At 40.6% G+C, this 12,949-nt stretch overlaps 1 protein-coding gene across 1 annotated transcript in view; it reads right to left on the bottom strand.

Annotated features, from left to right (window-relative positions):
• Window positions 1–12,949, bottom strand: part of PATJ (PATJ, crumbs cell polarity complex component) — a 155,416-nt gene that overhangs the window by 56,697 nt on the left and 85,770 nt on the right. The window contains exon 27 of the mRNA XM_019474145.1: window positions 6,917–7,113. Coding sequence (XP_019329690.1) covers window positions 6,917–7,113 — 197 coding nt within the window. The remainder of the gene's footprint in view (window positions 1–6,916; window positions 7,114–12,949) is intronic.

The raw sequence follows: 12,949 nt of genomic DNA, 5'->3' as shown, positions 1-12,949 counted from the left end.
GATGCCCCATCCCTGGAAGTGTTCAAGGCCAGGGTGGATGGGGCTTTGAGCAACCTGGTCTAGTGGAAGGTGTCCCTGCCCATGGCAGGGGGGGTGGAACTAGATGATCTTTAAGGTCCCTTCCAACCCAAACCATTCTCTGATTCTATGATTCAAACAAGAAATAACTGGTCAAGTCTTACAGTCTTGTGTCATACAGCCTATTTGGTCATACTGGCAACTTCACAATATTCCCATCTTATTTTCAATGGGTCAAAACAACATGCAAGTTCATCAGTCAAATAAGGACAATCCAAGGACAAGAATAAAACCCCTAACGCTTGATTATTCATGAAGATTGAAGTGCAAACCATTTACCTACCAAGTTGCTTACCGTACAAAGAGAGAACCAAGAAAGGTCTATGAGAGTCTGAGCTGGCATGAAACAATCAGCACTGAGGAAACAGCATCACGTCAACATTCGTAAGGGTTTAATATGGTGCTGTCTGCAACTGCCATGGTTGCCAAGATAGGGCGAGAAGCAACATCCTAGGCCATGCTTTGTTAATCAAAGATAAATTTAAAAATCTGGTGGCAAAAATGAATGCTCAGTTGCATTGTGGCTTCAAGCTGGACTTGAAACTTTCAGCAAGTTTGTTGACTTAATTTCTCCAAGTTCAAAAATAAATTATTCACTGGGAATACTGTATGCTTTACAAATTGTTTGGATTTAGTTAAATTACCATCAGCTTTTCTGAACAGCAGACTTCTTAGATTAAAATTTATAGTCTTTACTCTGGAAAAATTAATCCTATTCACTAGATGTATCAAATAGTCCAAAATTTAATTAGCTGTGAGCTGGGTCTGTTAAGTTATAATTATTTAATTACACCAGAATGAAAGGATAATCAAAGTAATATATCTCCACAAGGTTTTGGACTGTCCCACATAGTTATTACAGCCAGTATTAATTTTTTTTTTTTTTTAAAAAAGTCACTTTCTTTTGCAAAGTAAATTAACGTTCCGTTAGCTTCATATTCCACAGTGATGAGCAAAGCACAAAAGCCTACTTGTGTTATTTAACACAGAAAAGAGAACATCTAGGATTTCATAAGCAACACCATTTTAAATCTTTCAAATTAAATAAAGTAACACGTCAGATTAACCAAATAGTACTCTGGGAGTCAAAACCTATAAATCTGTGCTTTACTTTTTTCATTAGCGATTCGAAAAGAAAAACAAAGCTTTGACTAATCAAAAGAAATACACTGATCTAAATCAACCTCAACTCTTCTTTAAATGTCTCTTTACATAGCTTCTTGGAAAGACAGCAAAGAACAGAGAAAGATAAAAACATGCTACAGGTATGAGGTCAGGTCAGCACACATAAGTTCAATCTTTAATATAACCCTACACTTCTTTATGGCAGATTTTATCACATATCCCAAATGTACTGTTGCCTTCACTTACAAAAGTTTTGTTTTACAGTTTCATACGCTAAAGTAGCAGAAAGTACAAACTCACCGAAATCTGAACTCTTAAATTCAGAGAAAAAAATTTAAAGGATTGTTTGCTTCTCAAACTTTAATTTGCAGAAGAGAAACATTAGATATGGATTTTTTTTAAAAAAAAGGAGCACTGTTTTTACTATGTGGCAGTAATGGAAATCCATAAAATTAGTATCATCTGATTTTTATGAAAATCAAGTTAAATGATACCCCAAAGCTAGTAAAAGAACTCGCATAGCTTTCTATAATAATTATTTCTTTGTACCAATGCATTAGGTTCCTTCTAACCACAGGAATTGTAGCATTTTGAGATACAACCAGACTCTCTGAAACAATGGGAAAAGTTTCAAAACCTTTTTGATCAGTCAAATTATATAGACTGAAACCCCATAAAATACACCAAACCCCCAAATAATAAAGCATGAGGAAAACACTGGAAAGAAAAAATAATTAATTAGAATATGAATTCTTCTTTCCTCACCAAATTTCTTGCCCAGCACATGTTCAAACACGTGCATCATCTAAAGTGATCAACAGAGCACAAACTCCATAAAGACAGAAAATCTCCTGCCCTGCGTTGCAGCTCAGCTTTGCCGTTGGCTCGGCAGGCAGCTGACCCCTGCGGTTCCCCACCTAGAGAATGTGGAAAGAGAGACAGGATGACAGAAAACCACAGATTGCCTGTGCCTTCATGCACAACCAGCCTTCCGATTACAGCTTTACCTTATTTGCAGCTTTAAAAATCACCACCCAACACTAACCTTAATTGGTAACCTGTATATAAAGCATGTGAAAAAAGTATTTGTATCCTCCAAAAGGACACTATCCCTCAACGTTACCTTCAGTAAATGAATCTGAGAAGAACAGAAGCTATGACTATTGTGTTTAAACAGGAATTAAAAAAAAATCACCACTAGAGTTAATCATTCAAGATGACTGTTCTCATGTGAAAACCTCACTGTCTTTCTACATTCAAGTTACTGTCCCTCTTGAGGGATAGTGCTTGCCTAATCCAAAGTAACTGTCTTGACACAGGAAAAACATAACAATCCTACAACAAATAAAGTGAGAATAAAACACCAATCCCCCACATTATAAAACAGAAGTGGCATTGTGAATTTGGCTGGGTAGTTCACTTACTTGGGCAAAAGACTGATGTATCTATTATATTATTACAGTATAAATTATATTTATCTAAGAATCTTAAAATAAAACAGAAATAAAAATACAGCAATAAAAATACATTTAGCACAAAAGCCCTCTGGCCTTGAGCTATGACACAAATGGCATTAAAAAAGAAAAAATAATTGCCTCTCATGCAACAATCCAGAATGGACAACAGGCAAACTTGTACAGCTATTCTTGACTATGAAGACTAGCTTTCACTCTTTTAAGAAGTGCTGTGGCCTCCTAGAGCAAAACATCCAAACGAGCAGTTTCCTTCCACCTCCTGCCCCATTTTCAGTAAGATAAGCAGGGACAGGAATATGGCAGAGAATCCCAACATCAGTAATTTAGCATAACAGGGCTCTGAACAGCTTGGTTTATTAATAGAATGCAGTTGACTCTCTTATGGAGAGATGATAATAATAATAACAACAGGGCGGATTATTCAGCATGAATAAAACCTACCAACAGGACAGACCCATGCAGAGTTCATGAGCAGCAGGGCTTAACAGCACAGGTACAGCACCACATGAACGCACTGCGGGCCATGCTGGGCACAATCAGCCACAGGACTAAGCCCAAACTAATAAGATACGAAGCAGCGCAGACACCTGCATTAAAACAGCAAGACTGCAAGGCAGGAGCACCACAGATGGTTTCTTTGCTTGGAAAAAGAACGGAAAAGCAGAACTTGTGTCATGTTAAAAATACATTCTTTTGCACAGGGGCCAAATTCTGACCCAAGTAATCTTCCTCCGTGTATGAAAGTAGGATGAAAGGACCTTCTCCCTCAAAAAGCTGTTTTCTCCAGCAACATACCCATCCAAAATACATCACAGAAGATGTATTAAAAAAAAATAATGATTACAGACAATTTTTTAATGTGACCTGCATTTTACTCAATGTATAGGCTGGACTGACTTTGAAAGCGAGCCAGGATCATGCCCCCAAAAGACTACTGTTGTTTGCAGAAGCTAAGAGTGAGATTAATTCAGTCTTTTGTCAGTGACAAAAGACTCCTTTTGGATAAGGAGCTGAGGCAGTCTGGCAGCATCCCACACCCTTCAATTGAATCCAATCAAACTCCAGTTCAAAAGAAAAATGAAGAGGTAATGTCTGTCTGTCTGTCTGTCTATCTATCTACCTATCTACCTATCTATCTATTTATATCTCCATCTCATTAACCTTACCTCCATCAACAGCTATGGGGAATAATCTGCACACACTGAAGTAGCATTCTCTGTTTTAATGGAGCAACACTAACCAACAGGATTCACCGGAGCACGCCAGGACAGTGCAGAAATGCTAGAGGCTTCCTAAGATATGAATCCCTTCTCTTGCCGATACGCTCTAGTATTCAAACCTGATGTGTAATGAAAGATGCAGATGCAAATATACTTAAAACATACAGTCAGACGATGGTTGAGGGTGGTATGTCTATTTGCTGACGAACAGATGAGAATACCAGGGAAAATGGCCTCAAATGCTTATGGATGAAGTGGTTGCAAAGTCAAGTAGCTTTTTTTCTATGGAATAACTAAATATTTGAGCAGTGGGCAATGGCCAGCAGCTCAGTCTGCAGACAGAGAAATTAAATACCTACACACAGTGAAGCGCTACCCAAAGGAAGAGAAGTTAAGTTGCTTCATCAGTAAAGACTGTCCATTCAGGTCTCTGAACGAGGCAAGGAAACCATGGGAGACACAAACGCTTCTGCGACCAACCACCATACTCACAGTCTTTAATTTTATGTCTTTAACCGGAGAAAACCAAACAATCTGGATTCTGTCATTTCCTAACTTCTGAACACTTGAGTTTGCTGTTAGTGCTCTTTAACATATTTTGTTGTAAAAGACACCGCAAGTAAAGCTAGTTGACCACCTTGACCTCTGCATCACTGGCACAGAAGTAGCATGAAATCATACTGGAGATATTCAAAAGCTGTCTGGACACAGTCCTGGGCAACTGGCTTGAGGTGGCCCTCTTGAGCAAGTCTTTAACCGGAGAAAACCAAACAATCTGGATTCTGTCATTTCCTAACTTCTGAACACTTGAGTTTGCTGTTAGTGCTCTTTAACATATTTTGTTGTAAAAGACACCGCAAGTAAAGCTAGTTGACCACCTTGACCTCTGCATCACTGGCACAGAAGTAGCATGAAATCATACTGGAGATATTCAAAAGCTGTCTGGACACAGTCCTGGGCAACTGGCTTGAGGTGGCCCTGCTTGAGCAAGGGGATTGGACTCGATGACCCCTGGAGGTCCCTTCCAGGCCCAACCATTCTGTGATATTCCTACCTCAGTGACCTGTATAGTTGTCGGGTATGAGGGTTCCTAATGGTTACTGAAATAACCTAGTTATTGAACCTAACGGTTATTGAAAAAAAAACCTGCCAGTGTAAATGCCCATTAGTTCCATTTCAATGCTATTCACATAACACTGAAATGCTTTTAAAAGACAAAAAATCAGAGCTGTGAATAATTGACCACTGGTGTGAACATGAGATGTCTGTACGTGACTAATGCACAACCCATTCCTTTGCAATACAGGATGTTTTGACACTGGATACATAGTCACTGGGGACCAGAATGAGATCACCACATCCTTTCATATAAGTAATCACACTTCTGCCCACTAGTGACACACCTTTAATTTGATTGCAAAGGTAAACAAGAGAGGTAGTTACTAAAGTGTCTTTGAACTTCAGTTTATTTGAAGTTTGGCATTTTTGAGATGGTGAACATCACTTTCCTTCCACTGAAGGAAAGAATCATTTTATCTTCAACTTGACAGGGAGAGGAATTAGGGCAACACCACCACTTTGGAAAATGCTACTTATAACATGGCTTATGCACGTAAATCCCGAGCCTTGAGATATATGTGATTAATCACAGATGGTGCATCTTTCAAGTACTGCTAGCAATACTTAACATTAGATCAAACAAACACTGCAAGGAATAACTCATGAGATGTAAGAAAATTTCAGTGGATCCTTCTTTGTGGAAAAGTATTGATACAAAAGGCTCTACCTTTCCTCTAGCACGAACAACCTGGTCTATGATATGCACAGAGGAAAACAGTATCATGAGTCCTTTCAACTGGTATATACCCAATATTTGACAATTTTAATTTTTTTTACAATTAAAACTTGGTGCCAGGGACAGAAAGAACATAAATTTGAAGGAGAAAGTCATTTTCCTACCCTACTCCAGTATGGTATAGACCTTCATACCATTTATCACACTTAAAAAGAAAATAATAAACTTCAGATAGTGGTGTTATTATTGTAGCAAAACAAGTCTTTCTTGTACTATGCGTATTGAAAACCCATAATTACAGAACTGTTAGACAATGACAAATGTTTAGACAATTCTGAGTACTCCCAAGGTATCCCCAGGCAAATTGCTCTTTCTCAAGTCAAGAAACGTGAGAAAACAGGTGGTTCTCTGATGGCACAGAGACTTGCTAAAAGATCAAAAAGTCACCACCCATAGAGAGCAGTAGGTCAGCATATACCTGCTCTTCAGTGAAAGCTTCTCTCTAAAGGAAAGATCCCTAGGGATGGCTGAATTTTTTAAACCACTGAAGCAATCATGACGTGGGGAACCACTGCAGGTACTGCAGCGAAGCGTCATTTTGCAACAGCCAAAAATCAGATGAAGTGTAGGAAATCTGTGTTTTCAATCTGAAGGTGAAGCGAGGAGATAGGAGAAAAAATGAAGACGAAGTACTCTATGAGCTCTCTTGCCTCGTGGGTGAACTTGTGCCAGACATGACTAAAGAAAATAAGTATTTTAAGTTACAACAGATCAAAACAGATTACAGCATGAAATTTTATTTTCAGGATGGGGGATATCCCTGTCATCTGTAAAAACACGTATGGTAACTTTGAGGGGGTTTTGGTTTTTTTTTAATGTAAGGTGTGAATTTCCCTGTGAAACCACATACGCACTACAAGGATAGATTTACAATCCCCTTCTGGCCTTTCAACAGTCCGTCCCTAAGCATAGCTTGTGAACATGCTGAGAGCACAGACTTCACGGACAAGACATTAGTTTTCACAGGCCAATGATTTTTGTTTCACTGAAAACACATTTACCTGCCAAAGGCCAAGTTCTCAGTTGGCATAAATCAGTACAGCTCCTTGCCTCAGCCACCTAATTCCATTTGCAGGCTTTATTTAAGGTTCAAATGATAGCTTCGCATATGCCTCTCCTTCTCTCCATACGATCCCTGCTTAGTAGTTAAAGGAAACACTTACCTCTAGAAGTTCATCGCCAATATGCATCCTTCCATCTCGTCCCGCAGGTCCATCTGGATTGATACCAACTACAAAGATGCTCATACGAGAGCGGTCCTTGTTGCCAGCAAGACTCAATCCAAGCCCATTTTTGTCCTTCTCAAGCTCAATAATGTGCAACTCTCCCAGCAAATCTGCATATCTTTGCCTGATTTTTTCTAGAAAGATCAAGAAACATAAAATGAGTTATAACATAAAATAACTTAAATGCAGATGTTCAAGAACATATATAAACATGCTAGAAGCTGATGGCTTCTCAGCATTTACTCTTTGTTAACAGAGGTCTTTCCAGCACAGACTCTAAAATACCATTTGTGGTGCATGTATTACACAGCAAAATGCAGCATCAGCTGCAAATACTATTCACATTAAAACTGCACTATTTTAATTATTTGTACAACAGGCTAGTTCTAAACCAAAAATTTCTTGAAAGGAGGGTAAACAAGGGAATTCCAGAAGCACCTCAATCTTACCTTACAAAAACTATCAGTTTCAGGAAACTCTCATAAAGTTAGAGCTGGTTAATTAACCATTGTGGGAAACTGAAATGCTTACGTTGCAAACATGCTGCAAACTTACATCTCAAGGTAGAATCTTTTACTTTTGTTTCTTTCTGGTTACCCAGGAATATGCTTACCATGCTCTGCTTAACATTATGTGCTACTGTGCAGATGATTAGTCAAAGCAGATGCCAGTGATAATGTATATGAATGATTACATTTTTAAATGCAGCCTCACTTGGTATTAAGGTAGTTATTTGTCTTTAATCTACATTTCAACCATTTCTGTGACAGAGCGCAATATACTTAAGAAGTTATTTGGAGCACATTGCGTGTCTGTGGATGCTGACAGTTTAATCTGAATGTCTTTTCACCACTGGCATACAAACACCTATAACTATTGCTTGTGAGGGTCAATCACAGCAAGGGCAATTTTTTTTTCTGTCTGATTGTCCTTTGTAGATTTTAAAGCCAGCTTCATACCACCACCCGCATCCAATGCTTCAGCTGGGCCACACATTGAAAAAAGCAAGTCAAAGTATTTTGCTGTGGCTGGATGTCACCTTTAGTACAGAGCCCAAGATGAAAGAAACTGCTGCATTATGCATTAAGAAGAGAAATAATAGATATTATATGTTCAACCATATCCCTGAGTCAGCAGCAGTAGCTAGATCAATATTAGCTATTACCATTCTACCGGGGAAGTGTATTTCAAGAGTATGATTTAACCCATGTAGCAAATGTTCGCAAGCCAACAAGGAATCATAGAATCATAGAATCATTAAGGTTGGAAAAGACCTCTAAGATCATCGAGTCCAACTGTCAACCCAACACCACCATGCCCACTGAACCATGTCCCTAAGCGCCTCATCTACACGTCTTTTAAATACCTCCAGGGATGGGGACTCAACCACTTCCCTGGGCAGCCTGTTCCAATGTTTAACCACTCTTTCAGTAAAGAAATTTTTCCTCACGTCCAATCTAAACCTCCCCTGGCACAACTTGAGGCCATTTCCTCTCGTCCTATCACTTGCTACTTGGGAAAAGAGACCAACACCCACCTTGCTACAACCTCCTTTCAGGTAGTTGTAGAGAGCGATAAGGTCTCCCCTGAGCCTCCTCTTCTCCAGGCTAAACAACCCCAGTTCCCTCAGCCGCTCCTCATAAGACTTGTTCTCCAGACCCTTCACCAGCTTCGTTGCCCTTCTCTGGACGCGCTCCAGCACCTCAACGTCCTTCTTGTAGTGAGGGGCCCAAAACTGAACACAGTATTCGAGGTGCGGCCTCACCAGTGCCGAGTAGAGGGGCACGATCACTTCCCTACTTCTGCTGGCCACACTATTTCTGATACAGGCCAGGATGCCATTGGCCTTCTTGGCCGCCTGGGCACACTGCCGGCTCATGTTCAGCCGGCTGTCGACCAGCACTCCCAGGTCCTTTTCCACCAGGCAGCTTTCCAGCCACTCTTCCCCAAGCCTGTAGCGTTGCATGGGGTTGTTGTGGCCGAAGTGCAGGACCCGGCACTTGGCCTTGTTGAATCTCATACAGTTGGCCTCGGCCCATCCATCCAGCCTGTCCAGGTCCCTCTGCAGAGCCTAAGAGGGGAAAGAGGGGGAAGAGGGGAAAGAGCTGGGGAAGGTGAGAGGGAAGCAACTAAAAGTGAAAAGTGAATAAAAACCATTGAAAAGAAAGACGATGAAGTGGAGGTGTTCCTTCCACAGTCCCTGTGCAGGCTGCCAGGGCGTTTTAGCCAAACTTTGGTCCACACCAGCAGCTGTCCTCGCTGAGGGTCCTTCCTAAGCAATTGTTCCAGCTGCAGCAGTCCCTCATGCTTCAGCAGAGACTGCTGGGACAGGGGGAGCCGTCTCCCATCTCCAGTCCCCAATGCACCCAAGAGCATTACTCAGAGCAACATAGACAAGAACCAGCTCTCCCGTCGCTGTATTTACAGGCTGGCATTTTCCTGCCATGCTCAAAATCCCCGATGGCCTGGAGCCTGAGCCTAAAATTCTGGGGGTGTATATTAAGGGTGAGATGTTATCCCTGGAAAGCTGTAAAGCCCTACAGAGGTCTGCACAAAATCAGAATATCATAAAAAAATTAGAAACCTCACTTGTTACTATCAATTATATGCCAAAAATTCATATAACTGCATTAAATGGTAATCCATGTAGCTGCGCAGTTCTTTAATATATTTCTTAACTAATGGGGTCAAAATGTAATTAGAGATGTGATTTGCTACTTGAATTTGGAAAGTGGTTTTTTTCTGCTTAGTATGTAGGATATCTCCTCCAAAAAAAAAGCAAGCGAGGAAAGGTCTTGAAAACGGTGCTTCTGAAAATACAGCAGATGCAAGCACACACGCAGCCACATGCGTTTTGTTCACACCACTGAGGTTTAACATTCTTTTCCCATTAAGCGAAGTCCAGACCTGAAGAGCACTAAGACATTTTCTGCCCACCACAATTAGACAAACAACTCATTACAGCGCAGCAAGTAGCTGCAGCGTATTCCAGCCGTAAGAATATTAAGAACAGGTCATCAACAGAAAAGGGATTTCTTAGTGATTGCACTTTTGTGGATAAAGCAAAGAATCAGTGCTCTGGAGGGATGCTGTTGACTGATCATTGCTCTGCCACAGTTCCTTCCATTGCTCGTTTTACATGGACAACACATCTCACTTTCATTTGCTAGGAGGAAAGCACACGTCTAAAGCATGTTTTTAGCAACACAGACTCAGATGCACAGAAAAGAGGTGAAGGAGCAAGGAGAACACACATGCTTAAACGTCGTACAGATGAAGCTGCACATCTCCAGAGACTGCTTCAAAACTCATTCCTTGTTTGTCAGTAAAACTCCTTGAAATTCCCCAACATGAGCCTGATGCAGAAGCAGCTCTGTGACACTGCACATGTACACATCGCTCCAGCCTCTATCTGCAGGCAAGTGCAGTCTGAGACTACCAGTATCAGTAAGTCTGTAAACTCTGCAGTGTTTCCTCCTGCTGGAGCAGCCCAAAATGAGTTTTCTCACATGGGAAAAATGTTAGCTGTTCGGAAGTATGCGTATATTCCTGTTCCAGGCTGGGCTGAAACTAAAAGTAAGTTTTAGTCCTCCAAAAACTAGTAGTTAGGGCAATTGCCTGGGATGAGACAGAGCCCCACTAAAGTTTCTGGTCTGCCTGCATTGGGCCAGGACTGGAAACCTGGTGAGCCGATTCCCAGCTCAGCACTCCAGCTGCGCCAATAATCCCCCACTGTGGGAACAATTCTTTGGGTAAAGAAAAATTTATCTGGGCAAAAAACGGAGACCAACTCCAGGAGTCATCAAGTTGCTTTATTTGTTAAAAAAACCCCAAACAACTCTTAAAGTGTTTTCCCTGCTGCATGTTTTGTTTGAACAAATCCATATTTAAAACAGAAGGAAACCTCTGTGTGGACTAAGCCCTTCATTAAATTATCACATTCATTTATGAAGCAACTATTTGAAATGGCTGAGGTGACTGGAGTGGTAAAATAGTGGGAGACTCCAGAGGAAACAACCAAAATGCTACGTGCCGAGTGCCGCTTCCAGCCCAGCAGGAGGGCACCGTTATCGAGTGCTCCTGGAGAAGACACAAGCGTGTGTGTACATGTTCATGCACGCAGGGACAAGCAGAGACACCCCTGCTTTTAAAATCAAGCCTCCCTTAGCAGGGCATGCTGCCTCCTCCCTGAACAACAGAAGGTTCTGGCTCTTGCAAGCCCCACCTCCTGCAATTAAACACTTCCAAGGGCTGTCCTCACCAGCCAGCCTTGCAGTGTAAATGATAACGCGCTATTCCCAGCGGTGTCCTTGCGTTACTCATCCAATCTGCATACAAATATCCTTTGGGCATCCAGCTGACTTCCTATAACATTGTAATTGTATTCTCAGTTTGCCTCTTAATAAGAATCTTGTAAGATTATTTTAAACAAGTATTTACTGCTTAAACAAACGTGCATCTAAGGCATCTTCTTTTTAATGCCTTTTTCAGCTGTTTTTTCTCCCCTCCAGCTGGTATCACTTTTCAGTTCTCTGCCTAGCATTGGGGAGCCAGTTAGCATCTGCTTTTGCAAAGAATTCCATTATCTGCCTTCATTACCAGATACTTTACACAAGGCAATTGTAATTCTGTTGTTGCTGCATTACACATGGGACACGGCGTTTCTTGTTTTGGCACTACATGGAGTTGTTTCCACATTCGGTGGCAATATGCCTATCACAACTTCTGCAAACATATCTCACCAATGATATTTAACTAGCTGAGGTTGCATCCAGTTTCTTTTAAAAATACTATACAGATGTTACGTGAACTAAAAGCACAAGTATATGCTTTAGTGATCACTCCTGCAATAATATTTCCCAGTTATAGTAGCAGACAATTACATTTCAAAGAGAAACCCTGGAAATGGAAGACAACTGCTTTCAAACAATATACTATTATGCTGCTGCATATGTTTCCCTGCTTCAGCCACTACTCCTATCATATTAAACAGAGAGATAAAAGAAATAAATGGGGACAATATGGTCAGGATATTGGAGTTTGCATGATCTAGTATTGCAACAAATACACAATTTATCTGCATGGAAAAAACAGACACCACTTTTCAGGAAGGCAAAAAGCTTTTTAAATTACAAAGATATATAAAGCACTTGCAAAGGGCTGAGGAGCCTGTTTTCCAAACCTGCTGAAATCTCCAGTTAAATGAGCTGAAAGGGAAGAGGTGTTTCTTTTGAAAATGGTGTCTCTGCGTGATGCAAATTAGAGTCCATCTAGAAAGGTAAAAAAAGGAAAGAAAAAGCTCTGGATGACTCAGCTAGGTGATTGGTTTTAGTACCAAATGCTCTATATTAAAACTGTCAAGGCAAAATACAGAGAAAGGAAAGGGGGGAAAACACCACAAAAAGAGATGACATGATATTTGTATATAGAAGGTGATACTGAGGATTTCACATCCCTCTTGCGTTACCTCACATAACTATCAGCAACATATGCTGGCTTTTGGAGACTTTACAATGGTCTCATTTATCAGCCTGTGTTCATTTTAATGGTTTTAGCTACCATTTTTATCACATAGCACGTAACATGGTTACAGTCTTAGCCTTTTCTGAGATGACTCTTCTCAGACAGCAGTGCTGCAGCATCACAACCACTGTTTTTCATTTAATAATGATAGATATCAGAATGCAGCCAGCATCCACTACACAGAGCCAACCTTGCATATCAAACAACTAATTCCCTTCTTGATTTCACTATAAACATTAAAAAAAAAAACCCCAACGTAGGAAGTCCCTTGAAAGCTAACCCTAGAGCTGTGAGGGCAGCATGTCTAATTTACTGATTACAATTTACAAGAACCTAAATAAGCATATTGAAGGGACCATAATTGAACAAATGGGGTTTAGAATTCTCCCACTACTAATAATATAATAAGCTTATTGTTTTAATCTTCCCACTAGCCCTCTATTCAGC

Source organism: Aptenodytes forsteri, unplaced genomic scaffold, assembly GCF_000699145.1.
Source record: "Aptenodytes forsteri isolate BGI_AS27 unplaced genomic scaffold, ASM69914v1 Scaffold119, whole genome shotgun sequence".
Taxonomy (NCBI): Eukaryota; Metazoa; Chordata; class Aves; order Sphenisciformes; family Spheniscidae; genus Aptenodytes; species Aptenodytes forsteri.
Note: the sequence above shows the minus strand (reverse complement) of the source record. Positions and strands in the feature narration are given on the sequence as shown.